Source organism: Gobio gobio, assembly GCF_949357685.1.
Source record: "Gobio gobio genome assembly, chromosome: 14".
Lineage (NCBI taxonomy): Eukaryota > Metazoa > Chordata > Actinopteri > Cypriniformes > Gobionidae > Gobio > Gobio gobio.
The window spans coordinates 23585240-23608136 of NC_137107.1; the positions used below are offsets into that span (position 1 = coordinate 23585240).

At 38.4% G+C, this 22897-nt stretch overlaps 1 protein-coding gene across 7 annotated transcripts in view; it reads right to left on the bottom strand.

Annotated features, from left to right (window-relative positions):
• Window positions 1–3171: 3171 nt before the first annotated feature.
• Window positions 3172–22897, bottom strand: part of LOC307137734 (phosphatidylinositol-binding clathrin assembly protein) — a 37827-nt gene continuing 18101 nt past the window's right edge. For 2 of the 7 annotated variants that reach the window (XM_079835603.1, XM_079835599.1), the window contains 7 exons: window positions 7362–7478; window positions 7224–7254; window positions 7001–7148; window positions 6772–6795; window positions 6597–6653; window positions 3961–4077; window positions 3174–3875 (listed from right to left, as the gene is read on the bottom strand). In XM_079835603.1, coding sequence (XP_079691729.1) covers window positions 3846–3875; window positions 3961–4077; window positions 6597–6653; window positions 6772–6795; window positions 7001–7148; window positions 7224–7254; window positions 7362–7478 — 524 coding nt within the window. In that variant the 3' untranslated portion in view covers window positions 3174–3845. Of the gene's footprint in view, window positions 3876–3960; window positions 4078–6596; window positions 6654–6771; window positions 6796–7000; window positions 7149–7223; window positions 7255–7361; window positions 7479–22897 lie in introns of all 7 variants that reach the window. The other 5 variants (XM_079835602.1, XM_079835600.1, XM_079835605.1 and 2 more) reach the window with 5 other exon arrangements.

Genomic DNA, 22897 nt, shown 5'->3' on the forward strand with positions numbered 1-22897 from the left:
AAGGTATCTCAGGAGACGAGGAAGTGAAGCTAACATTAGATTCGGACGTGCCTTGATGCCTTCCTACCTTGAAATGTGTCCTCCGAAGGCAGCATTTTCCAGGTTTCGGACGCAGCCATAGACTGGCCACACATTTAAAGATTTTAAACCTGATTCGAGGTTTGTCACAAACTGTGTTTTGTCCAAAAAATTCTCAATTATATGGTGTCATTATGATTATTTAACTTCTCCCAATCGAGTCGGAGCACCCCTGATCTCAAATCATAAATATAAAACATGTTTGATATTTGAATTATGACTGATCAGGCTGCCTCTGACTGGATGCCGGCAATAACCAATGAGAGCGAGCAAGCTTCGCCAACCGGATGTTGTATGCTTTTAGTTCAAACATGACAGCTACAAAGTGGAGTATAGACAAAGAAGTTGTACAACTGTGGCAACAGTACGATAACAATTAATATCCAACTCACCTCCAGCTCGCGCTGCAAACTGTATAAGCCGCATTGATAGCGTCTTCCCAAACAAGACTTAATTTTCTCAGTTTCTGTTTTTCGCTGCAAAAACTGTGCACGCCAGGAGAGCCAGCTGACGACGTCGATGGCACTCCATATTTGTTGTTGTTTCTGAAATTTCTGTGAAATCACGTGTCTGTGAAATTCCCCCTGTGAAATCGCTACTACAGTCGGCAGGTATGTGGTCTCCCGGTCTGGCTGAATCGTGTAGTGTGTGTGCGTTCGGAGGATTATAATCTTAAACGTTGGTTCAAACTATTTTTAAATCTGTGGTCTCCCAGTTTTAAAACCGTCTAGTGCAGGGGTTTTCAAACTGGGGTCCGGGGAACCCCTGGGGTCATCCAGAAGGTTCTAAGGGGTCCCCAGAAAATTTCAGAGCATAAAAAGACAAAGCAAAAATGGATAAAATCTACTCTGTTTCATTTCTGAATGTTTCTCTCCTTTCTTGCCGTATACATACTTTCTAGAATTGTATATGTTTGCTTTGTATCTTTAGTGAGTTTTTCTTTCTATAGTCCCCTTTATATTGCTCACTGGGGTTGTAAGGCAGTATTCTTAACGCAGTACGTACGCTGCTTGCATACATTTATTCTGAAAGTTGCTTATACAAATCAGTTTTAATTGAAAATGTTCTTCTTCAAGTTTATAAATACAACATATTGTTTCCCAACTTAAATTGGCTATACTCAATGTTGGATTTATAATGTCATACTTACTATTTATCTAACCGTTTAAATGTTTTTTCGTACATAAAAATAGATGGATTTTAGGAAGGGGGTCCCTCATAAAGGTTCATCATATTTTGGGGGTCCTTGGCATCATAAAGTTTGAAAACCCCTGGTCTAGTGTGTCCAAAGCCTGCCTTACCCAAACTTGTCAACAAGGTTACTTTATGCAAATACGAATTAGCAGGTAGTTGCTGAATCGCAGTTGTTTCATATATGAGATGAGGACATGGCTAAACCCAGCACGTCCAGTGCAAGTAGGCTTTGACTATTTCATTTTACTTTACATTTTTTTATTTATCTGTTATATTGAAGAGACCTTTTTGAGGGATGTTGGTTTACTTATGCTCTTTTTGAGCACTTGAGCTTAACTGACTTGACTTAACTTCAGAAAATAAACATGATTGACAAATCATCTGTTTCTTGTTTTTAACTGGTATGTCTCTTAGGTGTTGAGGATTAGGTCATCTTTGAGCCTACATTCATCATGGTAAAATACTTAAAGTACTGTTAAAATCAAATACGCTAGCCCCACAGACAAGGTTTAAGCCTAGTCCCAGACTAAAATGCATGTTTGAGCTGTTTTAACTGAAAGCAGTTAAAACAGTTGTCTTCTTGTTTTATCTCAAGAAGCACGCCAGTAATGTTTATAAAAGCTACTTAAATGCCCTAATTGAACTATAATTCTGGCTTAATCTAAGCCCTGTCTGTGAAACCGGGCCAAAGACTTTTACTCAATTGGTGACTTGTAATTTGTAATGGATTAATTTTCGCTGTAAAGTATCTGTACTTTTACTCAAGTATGATTTTTAGTTCTCTTTACCCCTCTGTAATTTTGTTCCACCAGCTTCACCAAATTTGCGTTTGGTCGGCCAAGTAGTCCTGCCCCAAGCACACACCACTGAATGTTGTGCTGCACAAAAGTGTTGGCTGGTTAGCATTGGCGAATTAGCCAAAAAGCATCGTTCTCCATTGCTAGCCGTTTGAAAGTAGCCATGTATTCTGGTGGGTTTCTTTTAAGCTTCAGCTGTAAAGTGTGATTTGTGGGGTTGCAATCAAGATGTAGATGTAAGATATAGGCAGACATATTTTTGTATGCCAGCCCAGAATTTAGCATCGCCCTGATTGATTTTTCCATTGGCTTTTTGCAGAAAATGAGCTTCGTGACCAACAAAAGTTCATGGTTATTTACCCATTTTGTGTATCATGATAATCTTCACAAATGAACACAACTTTTATCAATTTTGAAACCTAAATACAGTTGCCAGAAGTAAAAAGCTGGGCTATAAATTAACTACACATCGGTCAAATGACTTCAGTGTCACCACCACTAAGCTTCCGACAACTCTTTCCATCTTTATTTAAAAAAACCTTTTCCCTGAATGTTTGAGTAGAATAGTTTGCAAGAGCGCAAGGCTGTGAAAGCGGACTAGTGAGTAGATGATTTTTCTGCTTCATGATGATGTTTAATGTCCCTGACAATCTCTGTTGTCCCATAAAGAAAAAGCGTTAAAAAAACCTACAAGGGGGGTATTTCTGCTGTATTTTATGTCATAGAATAAAACGTGAAAATATCTTGCGCTTGTCTTAACCAAAGACCTTATTTTTAAGGCATTCAACCATGAAAAACCTATTGACTTCAGAACAATGGAGCTAGAATAGGGATATATCACTGTTCCCTACATTACTCCACTGATATAGTCAACTGAATGAGTGAGTGAGTGAATTCGGACAGCGTGTATGTATTATCTAGCTGTTGAGTGTGCATTGGCTGTGAATGAGTGCACTCAATGTCCAATACTATGGTTATAAAGAGCTGTCCCCTCAAATAGTGCGCCGTATAAGGTTATATGGGTCAATTTTGGACACAACCATAGTCATCGCCTTGGTGTCTGACGTGCACTTTTTTGCTAGATATTTAATAAAGAAACATTCTGCTGTATTTTACTTTAATCCAAACAGCCATACCTTACCATACCTGAATGAGGCATTACAAGTCATGTAGAAACAAATCGAACTTTTAAGGTGAAATCCAAAATGTTTGGGGACAAGACAAATGTACGAAAAGTGACCTGTACACATTTCTCCAAGACTCAAGAAATCGAGATGCCATCCGCTGTGGCACAGTCAACATTGACAGTGGTTGATTCGAAACACTATTCAGGCAATGTGCATACAAAACCTTGGCTTGGTTTAGACATTATAAACATTGATTCAAGTGTGCACAATTACAACAATCACTTTTCCAAACAGGGGGGAAGGGGAGGGGCTTGACATCATGACAACTTTTCATTCCACTGCAATTCACTGTACACTGTCATTCCGTTTGCATCAGCCAGTGACATCATCAAAGAGGGCTGCCTAAAAACACTAAATTTTGACACTTAGAAATTAAAGGTAACATGTAAAATGACGGAGGACTGTTATGTCGCTGGATGGAAGGGAGCATGTTACAAACACACGGGTTAGGGGGTAAAATGCCACATGAACATCTTCAGTCTCTTTGAGCCATTTGAACCATTTCTCATGTCTGCCTTGCCATTTTTGGTTTTGGATTGGTTGATGTTTTTCCTCGGGCATATGTGTCAGTTCAACATGCTCCTCAGTGCTACATGAAGTGCATCTGGAAAAAAGGCATCTTATTATCACAGATCACATGCAGAGGTACGTACAGAAGAAAAGCCTTTAATGTAACAAGATAGGACGCTCTTGGGCGGGAGTACCTGAGCTCCAGGGATTGGGGTGAAAGGATTGGTGGTGCGGAGGATGGGCTGGTTATATATCACAGGCTGGGGAGCCATCAAGGGCATAGACCCCATCTGCCCCACAGGAGGAGGAATCTACAGAGCGGCGAAAAGTTCAGCATGAGTGTCGTTGGAAGAAATTAATACTTTTATTCGTCAATGATGCATTAAAGGGTTAGTTCACCCAAAAATGAAAATTAGCCCATGATTTACTCACCCTCAAGCCATCCTAGGTGTATATGACTTTCTTCTTTCAGACGAATACAATCAGAGTTATTTAAAAATGTCCTGGCTAATCCAATCTTTATAATGGCAGCCCAAAATTTGAAGTCCAAAAAAGTGCATCCATCCATCAAACGTACTCCACACGGCTCCGAGGTGGAAGCTAGATATTGACTTTTTAAAGTTTTAATTATGGATAGTTTTCTTACACAAACGCATGGCTTCGCTTCAGAAGGCCTTTATTAACCCCCCGGAGCCGTGTGGAGCAGTTATATGATGGATAGATGCACTTTTATGGACTTCAAAAACGAAACACCAATTCACTGCCATTATAAAGCTTGGATTAGCAAGGACATTTTTAATATAACTCCGATTGTGTTCATCTGAAAGAAGAATGTTATATACACCAAGGATGACTTGAGGGTGAGTAAATTATGGGCTAATTTTCATTTTTGGGTTAGCTAACCCTTCAAATTGATCGAAAGTGGCAGACATTTATAACATTTCTATTTAGAAATGCAGCTCTTTTGAACGAGTTGAGGCATAGCTAATTATATTGAATGTAAAAGAAAAAAAAATGGGGTGCTTCATGATAATCGTGACATAGCTTGGTGGGATTCTCAAATCAAAGGCTGATGCGCTGTCTGATGCATGCTTTTTGAGTGAAGCATGCAGAGAATTTCATTATTATAATGATCAAATATTTATTTTTTATTTTACAGTACAACAGGAGCGTGCGGGCCTTATAAGCTGCGAATGCTCTGCATACCCAAGCCATTCGTGGACTTGTTTGAGGTGTACCATAAAGCTTACATGATAACATTTTGGTAATAAGAGTATGATAATAGTAAGAAGGCGGGGAGGGAGCTAGAGATGAGGAGCGGCTGGTCTCCTCCTGAATCTCTGCAAAAGTGGCTGCAGCTCACACATGAGGTGGAGGTGCAGTACTACAACATTAAGAAACAGAATGCGGAAAAACAGCTCATTGTGGCTAAAGAAGGGGTAAGATGTTCACACACTCACAAAATGACAAGCTTTAACTGAATATTAAATCTGTTTTGCTTGTTCAGCTAGCTTAGCATCCAGGTATTGCTGTTAACTGTGAATTTGTGACCACCATAACAGGCAGAAAAGATCAAGAAGAAGTGAGGAACTCTTTTTGGGATGTTCCAGTTGGCCCACAGCCCTTCACTGGACGATGTCGATCACAAAATCTTGTCAGCAAGGTAAGTCGCCATTTTGAGGAAGCCATTTTATGCAATGTACATGGTAACCTATACTCTTCAAAATAAAGGTTCCACAAGAGGGGGGGTGGGGGGGTTACAGCGGTGACATAGCCCCGTTTCCACAAAAATTATCCGGAACAATTTGTACCACAAAGTTTTTTTACAGGAACATTTTTTCCCCCCAGACCTGCAACTGTCTGCGTTTCCACTGCGGTCTAAAGTACCGTGAAGATTAGGCAAATTAGTACAGAGACGTGGGACTGCGCGCGACTGTTCCTCCCAGTCAGCGACAGACAGGAATCACTTTTGCGCGATACTGTCTGCAACAATAACAAGTATGGAGGAGATGCAAGCAGCGCTGCTTTTGCTGGTTATGTATTGGTTTACTAAAGATGTAATTAACAAAACGGCGGAAAAGAGACGAGCACTGATACTAAAGCGTATTCTGAGAGCTCGTAAAGCTAGATTTAAAATAAGACAACGTATGTTATTATCAGCTATTACGGACATTGACCGTGCGATTGCTGAGACGAACGCGCGCCATCGGACAGAAAGAGCAAGACTGATATTTACTGAACGCAGAACAGACCTCACAAGACTTTTAAAATTGCCGGTTGAAATAAAATGCTGCGTGAGCTCAACCAATCAGCATGTTCAGCGCTCAAGTCCCACCCCCGAAAGTTCCTGAACTTTGAACAAGTACTACCTCGCAAGCAGGGCCGTTTGGAGGGGACAATATATTTACCCAGAACTTCATTTGACCCTGGTTCCTGCGGTCGAAACACACAGAGTACCACCCCAAAGTTCCTAGTTCCTGGGGAAAGTTCCTGCGGTTGAAACGCGGCTATATACACCTAGGATGACTTGAGGGTGAGTAAAGTATTTTCATTTTTGTGTGAACTATCCCTTTAAAACATACTACAACAGCTACTACTAATAATTATTATTATTGAAATCAGCGAATGTGTTGCTAAATTATTGAAATATTAACTTAAAATCTCTGAGTAAATCTCTGAGTCTAAGGGGTTCAGGGGGTCCCTGCCTCAAAAAGTCCTGACAAAAATGTATCAGGGTTTCCACAAAATAATAATAATAAGAAATGTTTTTCTCATTGAAAAACAATAAGAACATGATGAGAAAACATCTGACATGATGAGAAACACATACCATCCCATACACAGGCACTTGGGGGGTTGTCATCGGAAATGCAACCGGAGCTGGTGCCTGAGACAGATGGAAAAAATGTCAGAATTAAGTGTGCAGAAAAATCTGTAACTGGTTTATTTTGATAGTTCTTTGAATTTTGTTGATTAAATCATGTTTATGTACAAGCAGGACTTACATAGCCAGTATAAATCATTCCATTCTGTATCATTACAAAAACATGCAGAAGAGAGAAAGACAAAGACATTACTGACAATCACAGAAATTATTTCATGTTGTATGTAGTGCACAGGCCGTCGCTTGGATTTGGAATCACATACATTTTGTATTCAAACATATTGAATGAAAGAAGCAGATTGAAATTTTCTAACAAGCGCATGCCTTGAACAATGAGTCAATTTTCATACCATCTGTGGCATCGGTATGGGAGCAGGGGCCAGGTGTGTGTGGCTCCAGGGTGCCGTCCCATTCATGGCTTTAGACTGCCAGTGAGAACCTCCAGAAGCTTTCTTCTCCAAATGAGTCCACTGAACTTCTGGCCTAAAAAAAAACGCACTTCATACATTATGTAAGACTGTAGCTGTACTTCACATTGCAAAAATGATTGTTCATGTTGTCAATAAAACATACTTTTTGGCCGGGGGTCCTCCAAAATGTAAATCTATGACAAATAAAACATGCATTATGAGCGCAGGTATCACAGTCTGTAGTTTAATGTTTAATTGCCATAGAAACAAAACAAAAAAAAGAGACAAGTGAAAGACTCACTGCCCACAAGATTGGCCAAGGACGAATCCAGATCATTAGTAAGTAATTTTCCTCCATTGTAGAGCTGTGTGCCTTGACTTTGGACCTGCGAGGAGAGGGTGGGCTTCAAAAGTGGCCCTACGGGTAAGCCAATCTGGAAGATAAAAACAAGGAAACAAGGCAATTATTTTTCAATTTTAAAGCGGAGAAAAAAAAATCAGCTCAATATGCACAGACAAATATAAAGGGCAGGGTATCAATTTCTCAATTTAGATTTGATGCAATGCAGGGAAGTATTTTAAACCGATAACTCATCTTTTTCAACTATTCATTAAAAGAAGTCATAAGAGTCGTTTGTACCTAGAATGGGGCAACACCAGTCGCACTGTTAGTTTTTGATACTCTGATAAGAGTATTGGGTTGATAAGAGTCATTTATCCACGAATCGGACGACACTGGTCATGCTGTTTTTGATTCACTAAAAAGAACTTGTTCATAAGAGTCATTTGTTTGTGATTTGGACTACACTGGTTGGGCTTTATGTTTTTGATTCACTAAAAAGAACTGGTTCATAAGAGTCATTTGTTTGTGATTTGAACTACACTGGTTGGGCTGTCTGTTTTTGATTCACTAAAAATAACTGGTACATAAGAGTAATTTGTTTGTGAATCGGACTACACAGGTTGGGCTGTATGATTTTGATTCCCTAAAAAGAACTGGTTCATAAGAGTCATTTATTTGTTAATCAAACTACACTGGTTGGGCTGTATGATTTTGATTCCCTAAAAAGAACTGGTTCATTAGAGTCATTTATTCATAAATCAGACTACACTGGTTGGGCTGTATGTTTTGATTCACTAAAAAGAACTGGTTCATAAGAGTCATTTATTCATAAATCAGACTACACTGGTTGTGCTGTATATTTTGATTCACTAAAAAGAACTGGTTCATAAGAATCCTATATTCGTGAATCAGACTACACTGGTTGGGCTGTATGTTTTGATTCACTAAAAAGAACTGGTTCATAAGAGTCATTTGTTTGTGAATCGGACTACATTGGTCACACTGAATAATTTTGATTCACTAAAAAGTACTGGTTCATAAGAATCCTTTTCTCGTGAATCAGACTACAATGGTTGGGCTGTATGTTTTTGATTCACTAAAAAGAACTAGTTCATAAGAATCCTTTATTCATGAATCAGACTACAATGGTTGGGCTGTATGTTTTGATTCACTAAAAAGAACTGGTTCATAAGAATCCTTTATTCGTGAATCAGACTACAATGGTTGGGCTGTATGTTTTGATTCACTAAAAAGAACTGGTTCATAAGAATCCTTTATTCATGAATCAGACTACAATGGTTGGGCTGTATGTTTTGATTCACTAAAAATAACTGGTTCATAAGAATCCTTTATTCATGAATCAGACTACACTGGTTGGGCTGTATGTTTTGATTCACTAAAAAGAACTGGTTCATAAGAATCCTTTATTCATGAATCAGACTACACTGGTTGGGCTGTATGTTTTGATTCACTAAAAAGAACTGGTTCATAATAATCCTTTATTCATGAATCAGACTACACTGGTTGGGCTGTATGTTTTGATTCACTAAAAAGAACTGGTTCATAATAATCCTTTATTCATGAATCAGACTACACTGGTTGGGCTGTATGTTTTTGATTCACTAAAAATAACTGGTTCATAAGAATCCTTTATTCATGAATCAGACTACACTGGTTGGGCTGTATGTTTTGATTCACTAAAAAGAACTGGTTCATAAATATCCTTTATTCATGAATCAGACTACACTGGTTGGGCTGTATGTTCTTAAATCACTAAAAAGAACTAGTTCATAAGAATCCTTTATTCATGAATCAGACTACAATGGTTGGGCTGTATGTTTTGATTCACTAAAAAGAACTGGTTCATAAGAATCCTTTATTCGTGAATCAGACTACACTGGTTGGGCTGTATGTTTTGATTCACTAAAAAGAACTGGTTCATAAGAATCCTTTATTCATGAATCAGACTACAATGGTTGGGCTGTATGTTTTGATTCACTAAAAAGAACTGGTTCATAAGAATCCTTTATTCATGAATCAGACTACACTGGTTGGGCTGTATGTTTTTGATTCACTAAAAATAACTGGTTCATAAGAATCCTTTATTCATGAATCAGACTACACTGGTTGGGCTGTATGTTTTGATTCACTAAAAAGAACTGGTTCATAAATATCCTTTATTCATGAATCAGACTACACTGGTTGGGCTGTATGTTCTTAAATCACTAAAAATAACTGGTTCAAAAGAATCATTTATTCATGAATCGGACTACACTGGTTGGCTGTATGTTTTGATTCACTAAAAAGAACTGGTTCATAAGAATCCTTTATTCATGAATCAGACTACACTGGTTGGGCTGTATGTTTTGATTCACTAAAAAGAACTGGTTCATAAGAATCCTTTATTCATGAATCAGACTACACTGGTTGGGCTGTATGTTCTTAAATCACTAAAAATAACTGGTTCAAAAGAATCCTTTATTCATGAATCGGACTACACTGGTTGGCTGTATGTTTTGATTCACTAAAAATAACTGGTTCATAAGAGTCATTTGTTTGTAATTTGGACTACACTGGTTGGCTGTATGTTTTTGATTCACTAAAAAGAACTGGTTCATAAGAGTCATTTGTTTGTGAATCGGACTACATTGGTCACACTGTATGATTTTGATTCCCTAAAAAGAACTGGTTCATAAGAGTCATTTATTTATGAATCAAACTACACTGGTTGGGCTGTATGATTTTGATTTCCTAAAAAGAACTGGGGCCCGTTCTTCATACCTCGCTAACTCAGTTAGCTGGATTTGATTGTTGACGATTTGGCATGATCTTGGATTGTTTGGTTCTTCGAAGCTCATCCTGGACTTGCTGTCATAGTAACAGGTCCGTAAGCTTACACCTGCTCATGAGCAGGCTTATTTCATGTAAACAGGATTAGATTGCATCTTGAGGTGATACTTAAAATCTGTCCCAGCCACTGCTACTTTATTACAAGAGTTCATTACTGAACCCGGGCAATAATATTAATTTTAAATAATATTAAAGCTGCGAGCAGCGATGACGGGCCCAAGCCGGTGGCACCGCCACGCCGGTGGCATCAGCATAACTGTGCACGGCAGGCAATATGCATTTAAACAGGATAATTTTTTTAAATCGCTCGAATATGTCACATTTACCGCAGCAGCTGGTGCCACTATCACCACAAGCCACACCCATGATGTCATTTAAATGTAGATGATTTTTAATGTCATGGGATGAAATAGATCTCTTTCAAATATGTGAAAAGTTATCTTTTCCTGCTCAAAATGTTATAAGTCCAGAAGGCCAGTATTTAATTCAAGGTATTTGTATAGTTCTTTTTTTACTTATTCACAAGTGATAGTTATTTGTGATAGTCTATGATATGAAAGGGGTAAATTATCATCATCAAGAGAGAAAGGCACACACACAAACTCACAGGGTGAGAGAGAGACCCCACACACACACACCCAGGGTGAGCCTGAGAGTGAGGGGGGAGGGGAAGGACTGAGAGAGAGGCAATCTGCACATTGAACAAGATTCACAAGATTTTAACAACAAAAAGAAATAAAATCTAAATGGTGGGAGAAAGTTTTTTTTTACTTCAATCTCTGAAAACATTATTTTGAATATATTTGAAATCACAGATGTTGGGTGATGAGAATTGTAACTCAAATATAATTTAGAAAACTAGTCCTGTCTGAATAGTGATATGTCAGTGAGATCAGCTCGGGCGCGCACACCGTCTATGGGTGATGTCACGTATTTTGCGAAATGCGCAGTTAGGTGATGTGTCGCCCTCCACACGTTGCGAAACAGACTCCGAAATGGGGAAATGTAAATTTGCGGACTCCTGGTTGGAGTAGGATGAGTTTAAACAATGACCGCAGGGTTTTTCTATGGTTTTTCCTGCATAGCGGCCGCCTCCGTCACATTTCGTGCCACCTCCGTCTGTCGACAAAACTCAAGACAGGCAGTCACTTGCTCAGATTAGGCATGTCGTGGTAATTAAATAATCATCAGAAATATATATTGTCACATGATCTTTCAGCAATCATTATTAGTATTTTATGATTTGCTAGTACAAAGTCATCTAAAGCCATTCCATAGCTGAATGTCTTTCCTCCGCTGTAGCTGTCCATCATTCTCCGTTCAGCATTCAAACTGCGTGTCGTGTTTGGTTACAGTCAGTCAGCTGCTCGGTAAAGCTCACTCCAAGATGATATATTCCCGTTATAATACTTGATAAGCAGATAAAATAATTTATCTTCCTGGAGTTTATCTAGCGGTTTCTGAACGATGTTGTGCTCCCTACCCGGGTGACAACACAAGGCATCACACGCACAATAACCGGAATTTAAAACTGTGAAGAAACCGACCGATATACATAGTAGACTAGGATTTGTGCGCTCAACGCTCATCGTCTCTTTATGCCGTGAACTTTTTAATGTGCACTCGCGCTGCACTGCACCCTCTGACTCCATGTTGCTTTAAGCGCATCATTCTGCACCCGGGATGCGCATAAGCGCATTGTGCCGCGCTTTCATATATTTTCATAGTTTTGTGCACTTAAAGATGATTAAAAAAAATCTTGTTCTCACGTATCTATCATATATTTGTTGCCCCTTTACAGAGCTGCACATTACGTTTACAATAAACTATAAATCTTGAAATGTTATATTATTTGTGTAGGCCCATATAATTATTTACATTCATATATAAATTAAATATAAATAGTTTTTTTTATAAATGTATTTAATAAGAACACAAAGTAATTTGTACCTTTTCATTAACATTTTTAGATTTTATAAAATTAGTCCAGAGATGTTTTTTCAAGAATTACTTTTTGTAATTGCAAATTTTTTTAACTATCCACTCACCTAATTTAATATATATTTTTGTTATAGCTTATGATTATATATTTTTATTTTATTGCTCAACAGTAGTTCTCATCGCCGATGAGGTCTTTAAATATTTTGAGAAGGTCTTAAAAAAGTCTTAAAAAGGTATTAAAATTTACTTCAGGATTCCTGCATATACCCTGCATATGCATCATATGTGATCTTGGCAAACACAGCACATGACATTTTTATTTAAAATTAGAAAGTTTTAAATTAGTTAAATTAGATTAGTTAAATTAGAAAGTTGTCCGGCTCGAAGAGAACAATATATGTACGGGGACACATGAAATGTCTACAAATGTATGTCCTCAGAAATCACAGAAGCACACACACACACACACACACACACACACACACACACACACACACACACACACACACACACACACACACACACACACACACACACACACACACACCACACACAGAGAGAGAGAGAGAGAGAGAGAGAGAGAGAGAAACAAGGTTTTTTTTTATCCTGCTTCAAAACTACGACAATGCTGCCATCGTGTGTTCATTGAGGGAAGGGCAGCACACATTCCCCTTTTTTGTCCTTATTTAATCCCTCGGCATGGCAACACCGTTTGAGATATCCAAAATCCGTTCGCATTTTAGCATCTTCCGTATCTTTGTTTCATGTTGACCGAGTTTGGTGGAGATTGAATAAATCGCCTACGAGGAGAACGTAAAAACTCAGAGCCTGAATTACACCAATATTCACGTTCAAACCAAAATATCTGACTTCCTGTTGGTCGGAGCTAATGACTGTAAATTAGAAAGTTGTCCGGCTCGATGAGGTCAATATATATACTGAGTTTGGTGATTGTAGATGAAACGAAGCCCTTCACTTTTGTCAAAAGGTGGCGCTATAGAGCCCCTCATCCCCACCCGTTTCTGAGGCTTTGCCCATGTGTACTGACTAACATCTCTGATGTGTGTGTTAAGTTTCATGCAATTTCAAGCATGCTAAGAGTCTCAAAAACAGCCAAAGACATTATTAAGCTTTGACACGTTGCCATGGCAACAGTATTGGAAATTTCAGAAATCCATTCATATGTCTATATCTGCCATGTTTTCACATTATACTGATGAAGTTTGAAGTCAATCGGGTCAAAATAAGACAGTGATTTAAAGCATTTTTAAAAAAAAGTGACACACTTCCTGCTGCCAGTTGGTGGCGCTATAACTTTGACTCACAAACGTCATATCCTTGCGATCGGCTTCCTACAACAAACACACAGCTGAAGTTTCATCCAAATCAGTCAATGTTTGCACAAGTTATAACACACTTCCTGTTTCCCTTTTCTCGCCATAAATTCGTTGCTTCGCCACGGCCAAACCGATTGAGATATCAAAAATCCGCTCGCAATTTAGCATCCTGAATATCTTGTCTTAATGCTGACCGAGTTTGGCAATGATCGAAACAATTGCCTCGGAGGAGTATATTAAATTCCAGAGCATGCGTTTTCCGAACAACCCAAAATAGCTCACTTCCTGTTGGGCGAAGTTTATGACTATGAGTGCGGAAGTTGTTTGCCCCGATGAGATCTATATGTGTACCGAGTTTCATACATATACGTGCAAGTGTGTTTGATATATAGACCAAATTTTAATAGGGGGCGCTGTCGAGCCCCCCTGCCACGCCCGGGTATCAGCTTCAGCCCGGCCCTGATGGCCGCAGATTCTGACGTATCTGCAAAGTTTCAAGAGTTTTTGAGCATGGTAAGGGCCCCAAAAGTGCCCGAGAAGTCGATAAAATAATAATAATAATTAAAGCTGCGAGCAGCGATGACGGGCCCAAGCCGGTGGCACCGCCACGCCGGTGGCATCAGCTTAACTGTGCACGGCAGGCAATATGCATTTAAACAGGAGAATATTTTAGAATCGCTCGAATATGCCACATTTACCGCAGCAACTGGTGCCACTATCACCACAAGCCACACCCATGATGTAATTTAAATCTAGATTAATTTTAATATCATAGGATAAAATAAATAAAAGTTATATTTTCCTGCTCAAAATTTTGTAAGTCCAGAAGGCCAGTATTTAATTCAAGGTGTTTGTAGTTCTTTTTTACTTATTCACACTAAAGTAGGGATGAAACGGTATGGAAATTTAACATCACGATTATAGTGACCCAAATTATCACGGTTATCAATATTATCACGGTTTTGTTCAAACAAGATGAAAGTGTTCAAAAAGAACAGATGCACACACTTAAAACATTTCAACAAGTTTTATATTTGAAATTAAACAAACAACAAATAACTAAAGCAGCTCTAAGCACTTTTTTAAGCTAGATTCTGTGGGATTTCTTTACTTAATGGCCGTCGTCAATAGCAACGCATAACGCATAAATAATAATAATTTGTCGTAAATATAATCTCTAATATTATCTCTGTAAATATATTCTCAATAAATATTCTCATCAGTGTTCAGCTACGATGCATTTAAATCAAGCATATTTTGTGTTAGAGCCCAAACAGTATCCAAGTGAAATAATGCATATCCATATTTCCATATGATTTGACAGTTTATTTTATTAAATATCAAAATGTGTGCATCATACCTGACACCTAGATGAACACTTTACAGTCAGTTTTATGACTGTCATTCTCTTTAAATGCTAGTGAAGTTTGGTAACGTTATACACGTTTCAATGTTGTATGTAACTTTGCAGACGGTCCCTAACTTCGCCAGCGTTATGCCAGTCATATCAGATGCGCTGTGGTTCTGCTGTGTTTTTTTTAAACCATTTTACCTAAATCACCAAAATAATAAATGTTATATTTACCCATGGCCTTCCCTGTTATACAGAAATGTAATAGTTATCAAACCTTCCTTAACTGCATAAATAATAAATGAAATATAGATGAATCATCATTAAAGCTACAATTTTCTCTGTTCCCGTTGTTCTTTGATGAACATTAATGACAGGCATCATCAGTGCTCCTGTCACTTTAAGAACAGCCGTGGATCTCACGCGCTGTCCCGCGCATCTCATTTCCTCACAACTCTTTAAGTTCATTTAAGACGTTATTTAACTAATTTAAGACTCGAATATGAGAATACTCACAATCCTCTGTGTTATTGTTTGTTCAAGAGCAAAAGAGAACTCGATGTGAGCAGGAAACTGACGCGAGTCTATCTATGCGTCGAGTGTGTGTGTGTGTGTGTGTGTGTGTGTGTGTGTGTGTGTGTGTCAGTGTCCCTTGATTAGCTGACATGAGACGCATCCACACAGATAGGACACTGACACACACACACACACACACACACACACACACACACACACACACACACACACACACACACACACACACACACACACACACACACACAGCATACCAGCATAGCCATACAGTTTAAGTTCACCTACACTTTATATTAATAAAAAGGTTTACAGTGCAAATACTGTTGTTGCATATACTGTGCATAAAATTTGAAAACATTTGCAAAAAACACCACTGTATCATTAAATTTTTTTTAAACCTTTAAGTAACCATTTTTTAAACATCTATAAACATTACATAGATAGACGGACCAGATATTCCTAACACTTTGGGAATACTTAAGGGTTACTAGTTGTTTTGTAAACTGTCTATAAACATTATCTGGATGGTTATTATAAAGTTGCAACCGATGACTATAATACCTTGTTAAATAGTTAATAAACAGTACCAGTAAAACGTGGGCAGTACCAGTAAAACATGTAAACAGTACCAGTCAAACATGTGGGTTGTCCTGATACTGTACTTCAAAATGTAACAGTGTAAAAATTGCCACAGAATAAAGTAATTGTTCAAGATCTATTGGTAACTCATAAAAATAATGTCATATTTGCATAAACTGTCACTACCGTATATATCCCGACACTAGCACATTAAGATAAGCTATGAAAAAAATCATGTTCCTCTGCCTCTTTCTGGTTAAATAATGTTTATAATAATTGTTAATATAGCATGCTATATTAACTATTCCAGGTTATTTATGCATAGCATAAATAATAGTTAGTATAGCATGCTATGCCACTTTCATCAAAACCTATTACAAAGCTATAGCAATCTCATGTCATTCCGTCTTTTCGAAAAAAAAGTTGCACTAACTGTTCGTTACAAGCAGCATTTGCCGTCAGGCAGGTAACGATAGCTAACATAAACATATTTTTGCTAGCCTACCTGCTGCAAACTTACACCATTTTTGTACAAGACAAGTAGAGCTATTTTATCCAGTGTAATTTATCACATACCACTATCTTGTTTTTTCTTATCCTCCTCTTCCTTTCTCTATTTTCTTTTCTGGCTTCCTGAAGCATAAAATTCCGCTTAAAATCCGAAGATTTTGTATTTTGCCGCAGCAGAGATCGCGTGGTTGGCTGGCTGCTGTCAGCGACTACTGAGAGGGGCCCCTTAAGGGGGATCCCGATAACAGTGTCATTGCACTTTACTGCATTGACTATCAATGGGGCGCTCACACAGTTTGTCGTTTCATTTTATTCTTAACCTGTCGCTGTCTTGGGGCCCCAGGCCAGCTCGAGGCCCCAAGCAATTGCTTGGTTAGCCTGCCTTGTCGCGACGGGCCTGCACACACACACACACACACACACACACACACACACACACACACACACACACACACACACACACACACACACACACACACACACACACACACACACACACACACAGAAAGAGAGTTTAAAAAATAACACAACACTGCCACCCTTTAGTGAGGGGAGGGCAGACAGAGAATAAATATTCAGAAGAAATATATTAAATAAAATAAATATATTGATCTGAAAAATAGTATGATTATTTTAAAGCTATTTGGTTACATTTTAATAAAACATTGTTTTAGTATGTTTTTAAACACACACACATACACGTTGTAATACCAGTGTAATACCCATGTCATTATACAAATTTGTGTCCTCATAAATCACAAACAAGAGAGAGAGAGAGAGAGAGAGAGAGAGAGAGAGAAACAAGTTTTTTTTTTATCCTGCTTCAAAACTAATACAATGCTGCCATCTTGTGTTCATTGAGGGGAGAGCAGCAGACAGAGAATTTCTGTTCCCCTTTTTTGTCCTTATTTAATCCCTCGCCATGGAAACACCGTTTGAGATATCCAATATCCGTTCACATTTTAGCATCTTCAGTATCTTTGTTTCATGTTGACCGAGTTTGGTGGAGATTGAATAAAACGCCTACGAGGAGAACGTAAAAACTCAGACCCCGATTTAACCAAAAATTTACCTTCAAACCAAAATATCTGACTTCCTGTTGGTCGGAGCTAATGACTGTAAATTAGAAAGTTGTCCGGCTCGATGAGGTCAATATATATACTGAGTTTGGTGATTGTAGATGAAACGAAGCCCTTCACTTTTGTCAAAAGGTGGCGCTAGAGAGCCCCTCATCCCCGCCCGTTTCTGAGGCTTTGTCCATGTGTACTGACTGACATCTCTGATGTGTGTGTTGAGTTTCAAGCAGTTTCAAGCAATTTCAAGCATGCTAAGAGCCTCAGAACAGCCAAAAGATTATTAAACTTTGACACGTTGCCATGGCAACAGTATTTGAAATTTCAGGAATCCATTTCATACGTCTCTATCTCTCATGTTTTCACATTATACTGATGAAGTTTGAAGTAAATGGGGTGAAAATAAGATGGTGATTCAAAGCATTTTTGAAAGTGACACACTTCCTGCTGCCAGTTGGTGGCGCTATAACTTTGACTCACAAAAGTCATATCCATGTGATCGGCCTCTTACAACAAACACACAGCTGAAGTTTCATCCAAATCAGTCAATGTTTGCACAAGTTATAACACACTTCCTGTTTCCCTTTTCTCGCCATAAATTCGTTGCTTCGCCACGGCCACACCATTTGAGATATCAAAAATCCGCTCGCAATTTAGCATCCTGGATATGTTCTCTTCATGCTGACCGAGTTTGGCGATGATCGAAACAATGGCCTCGGAGGAGTATATTAAATTCCAGAGCATGGGTTTTCCGAACAACCGATTATAGCTCACTTCCTGTTGGGCTGACGCATAACTATGAGCACGAAAGTTGTTTGGCCCGATGAGGTCTATATGTGTACCGAGTTTCATACATGTACGTGCAAGTGTGTTTGATATATGGACCAAGTTTTCAGACCCCACTTAAGGGGGCGCTGTCGAGCCCCCCTGCCACGCCCGGGTACCAGCTTCAGCCCGGCTCTGATGGCCGCGCATTCCGACGCCTGTGCGAAGTTTCAAGAGTTTTCGAGCATGTTAAGTGCCCCAAAAGTACCCGAGAAGTCGAAAAAAAAAAAAAAAAAAAAAAAAAAAAAAAAAAAAAAGAATTAAAGCTGCGAGCAGCGATGACGGGCCCAAGCCGGTGGCACCGCCACGCCGGTGGCATCAGCTTAACTGTGCACGGCAGGCAATATGCATTTAAACAGGAGAATATTTTAGAATCGCTCGAATATGCCACATTTACCGCAGCAACTGGTGCCACTATCACCACAAGCCACACCCATGATGTAATTTAAATCTAGATTAATTTTAATATCATAGGATAAAATAAATAAAAGTTATATTTTCCTGCTCAAAATTTTGTAAGTCCAGAAGGCCAGTATTTAATTCAAGGTGTTTGTAGTTCTTTTTTACTTATTCACACTAAAGTAGGGATGAAACGGTATGGAAATTTAACATCACGATTATAGTGACCCAAATTATCACGGTTATCAATATTATCACGGTTTTGTTCAAACAAGATGAAAGTGTTCAAAAAGAACAGATGCACACACTTAAAACATTTCAACAAGTTTTATATTTGAAATTAAACAAACAACAAATAACTAAAGCAGCTCTAAGCACTTTTTTAAGCTAGATTCTGTGGGATTTCTTTACTTAATGGCCGTCGTCAATAGCAACGCATAACGCATAAATAATAATAATTTGTCGTAAATATAATCTCTAATATTATCTCTGTAAATATATTCTCAATAAATATTCTCATCAGTGTTCAGCTACGATGCATTTAAATCAAGCATATTTTGTGTTAGAGCCCAAACAGTATCCAAGTGAAATAATGCATATCCATATTTCCATATGATTTGACAGTTTATTTTATTAAATATCAAAATGTGTGCATCATACCTGACACCTAGATGAACACTTTACAGTCAGTTTTATGACTGTCATTCTCTTTAAATGCTAGTGAAGTTTGGTAACGTTATACACGTTTCAATGTTGTATGTAACTTTGCAGACGGTCCCTAACTTCGCCAGCGTTATGCCAGTCATATCAGATGCGCTGTGGTTCTGCTGTGTTTTTTTTAAACCATTTTACCTAAATCACCAAAATAATAAATGTTATATTTACCCATGGCCTTCCCTGTTATACAGAAATGTAATAGTTATCAAACCTTCCTTAACTGCATAAATAATAAATGAAATATAGATGAATCATCATTAAAGCTACAATTTTCTCTGTTCCCGTTGTTCTTTGATGAACATTAATGACAGGCATCATCAGTGCTCCTGTCACTTTAAGAACAGCCGTGGATCTCACGCGCTGTCCCGCGCATCTCATTTCCTCACAACTCTTTAAGTTCATTTAAGACGTTATTTAACTAATTTAAGACTCGAATATGAGAATACTCAAAATCCTCTGTGTTATTGTTTGTTCAAGAGCAAAAGAGAACTCGATGTGAGCAGGAAACTGACGCGAGTCTATCTATGCGTCGAGTGTGTGTGTGTGTGTGTGTGTGTGTGTGTGTGTGTGTGTGTGTGTGTGTGTGTGTCAGTGTCCCTTGATTAGCTGACATGAGACGCATCCACACAGATAGGACACTGACACACACACACACACACACACACACACACACACACACACACACACACACACACACACACACACACACACACAGCATACCAGCATAGCCATACAGTTTAAGTTCACCTACACTTTATATTAATAAAAAGGTTTACAGTGCAAATACTGTTGTTGCATATACTGTGCATAAAATTTGAAAACATTTGCAAAAAACACCACTGTATCATTAATTTTTTTTTAAACCTTTAAGTAACCATTTTTTAAACATCTATAAACATTACTTTTACATAGATAGACGGACCAGATATTCCTAACACTTTGGGAATACTTAAGGGTTACTAGTTGTTTTGTAAACTGTCTATAAACATTATCTGGATGGTTATTATAAAGTTGCAACCGATGACTATAATACCTTGTTAAATAGTTAATAAACAGTACCAGTAAAACGTGGGCAGTACCAGTAAAACATGTAAACAGTACCAGTCAAACATGTGGGTTGTCCTGATACTGTACTTCAAAATGTAACAGTGTAAAAATTGCCACAGAATAAAGTAATTGTTCAAGATCTATTGGTAACTCATAAAAATAATGTCATATTTGCATAAACTGTCTACTACCGTATATATCCCGACACTAGCACATTAAGATAAGCTATGAAAAAAATCATGTTCCTCTGCCTCTTTCTGGTTAAATAATGTTTATAATAATTGTTAATATAGCATGCTATATTAACTATTCCAGGTTATTTATGCATAGCATAAATAATAGTTAGTAGAGCATGCTATGCCACTTTCATCAAAACCTATTACAAAGCTATAGCAATCTCATGTCATTCCGTCTTTTCGAAAAAAAAGTTGCACTAACTGTTCGTTACAAGCAGCATTTGCCGTCAGGCAGGTAACGATAGCTAACATAAACATATTTTTGCTAGCCTACCTGCTGCAAACTTACACTTTTTTTGTACAAGACAAGTAGAGCTATTTTATCCAGTGTAATTTATCACATACCACTATCTTGTTTTTTCTTATCCTCCTCTTCCTTTCTCTATTTTCTTTTCTGGCTTCCTGAAGCATAAAATTCCGCTTAAAATCCGAAGATTTTGTATTTTGCCGCAGCAGAGATCGCGTGGTTGGCTGGCTGCTGTCAGCGACTTCTGAGAGGGGCCCCTTAAGGGGGATCCCGATAGCAGTGTCATTGCACTTTACTGCATTGACTATCAATGGGGCGCTCACACAGTTTGTCGTTTCATTTTATTCTTAACCTGTCGCTGTCTTGGGGCCCCAGGCCAGCTCGAGGCCCCAAGCAATTGCTTGGTTTGCCTGCCTTGTCGCGACGGGCCTGCACACACACACACACACACACACACACACACACACACACACACACACACACACACACACACACACACACACACACACACACACACACACACAGAAAGAGAGTTTAAAAAATAACACAACACTGCCACCCTTTAGTGAGGGGAGGGCAGACAGAGAATAAATATTCAGAAGAAATATATTAAATAAAATAAATATATTGATCTGAAAAATAGTATGATTATTTTAAAGCTATTTGGTTACATTTTAATAAAACATTGTTTTAGTATGTTTTTAAACACACACACATACACGTTGTAATACCAGTGTAATACCCATGTCATTATACAAATTTGTGTCCTCATGAATCACAAACAAGAGAGAGAGAGAGAGAGAGAGAGAGAGAGAAACAAGTTTTTTTTTTATCCTGCTTCAAAACTAATACAATGCTGCCATCTTGTGTTCATTGAGGGGAGAGCAGCAGACAGAGAATTTCTGTTCCCCTTTTTTGTCCTTATTTAATCCCTCGCCATGGAAACACCGTTTGAGATATCCAATATCCGTTCACATTTTAGCATCTTCAGTATCTTTGTTTCATGTTGACCGAGTTTGGTGGAGATTGAATAAAACGCCTACGAGGAGAACGTAAAAACTCAGACCCCGATTTAACCAAAAATTTACCTTCAAACCAAAATATCTGACTTCCTGTTGGTCGGAGCTAATGACTGTAAATTAGAAAGTTGTCCGGCTCGATGAGATCAATATATATACTGAGTTTGGTGATTGTAGATGAAACGAAGCCCTTCACTTTTGTCAAAAGGTGGCGCTAGAGAGCCCCTCATCCCCGCCCGTTTCTGAGGCTTTGTCCATGTGTACTGACTGACATCTCTGATGTGTGTGTTGAGTTTCAAGCAGTTTCAAGCAATTTCAAGCATGCTAAGAGCCTCAGAACAGCCAAAAGATTATTAAACTTTGACACGTTGCCATGGCAACAGTATTTGAAATTTCAGGAATCCATTTCATACGTCTCTATCTCTCATGTTTTCACATTATACTGATGAAGTTTGAAGTAAATGGGGTGAAAATAAGATGGTGATTCAAAGCATTTTTGAAAGTGACACACTTCCTGCTGCCAGTTGGTGGCGCTATAACTTTGACTCACAAAAGTCATATCCATGTGATCGGCCTCTTACAACAAACACACAGCTGAAGTTTCATCCAAATCAGTCAATGTTTGCACAAGTTATAACACACTTCCTGTTTCCCTTTTCTCGCCATAAATTCGTTGCTTCGCCACGGCCACACCATTTGAGATATCAAAAATCCGCTCGCAATTTAGCATCCTGGATATGTTCTCTTCATGCTGACCGAGTTTGGCGATGATCGAAACAATGGCCTCGGAGGAGTATATTAAATTCCAGAGCATGGGTTTTCCGAACAA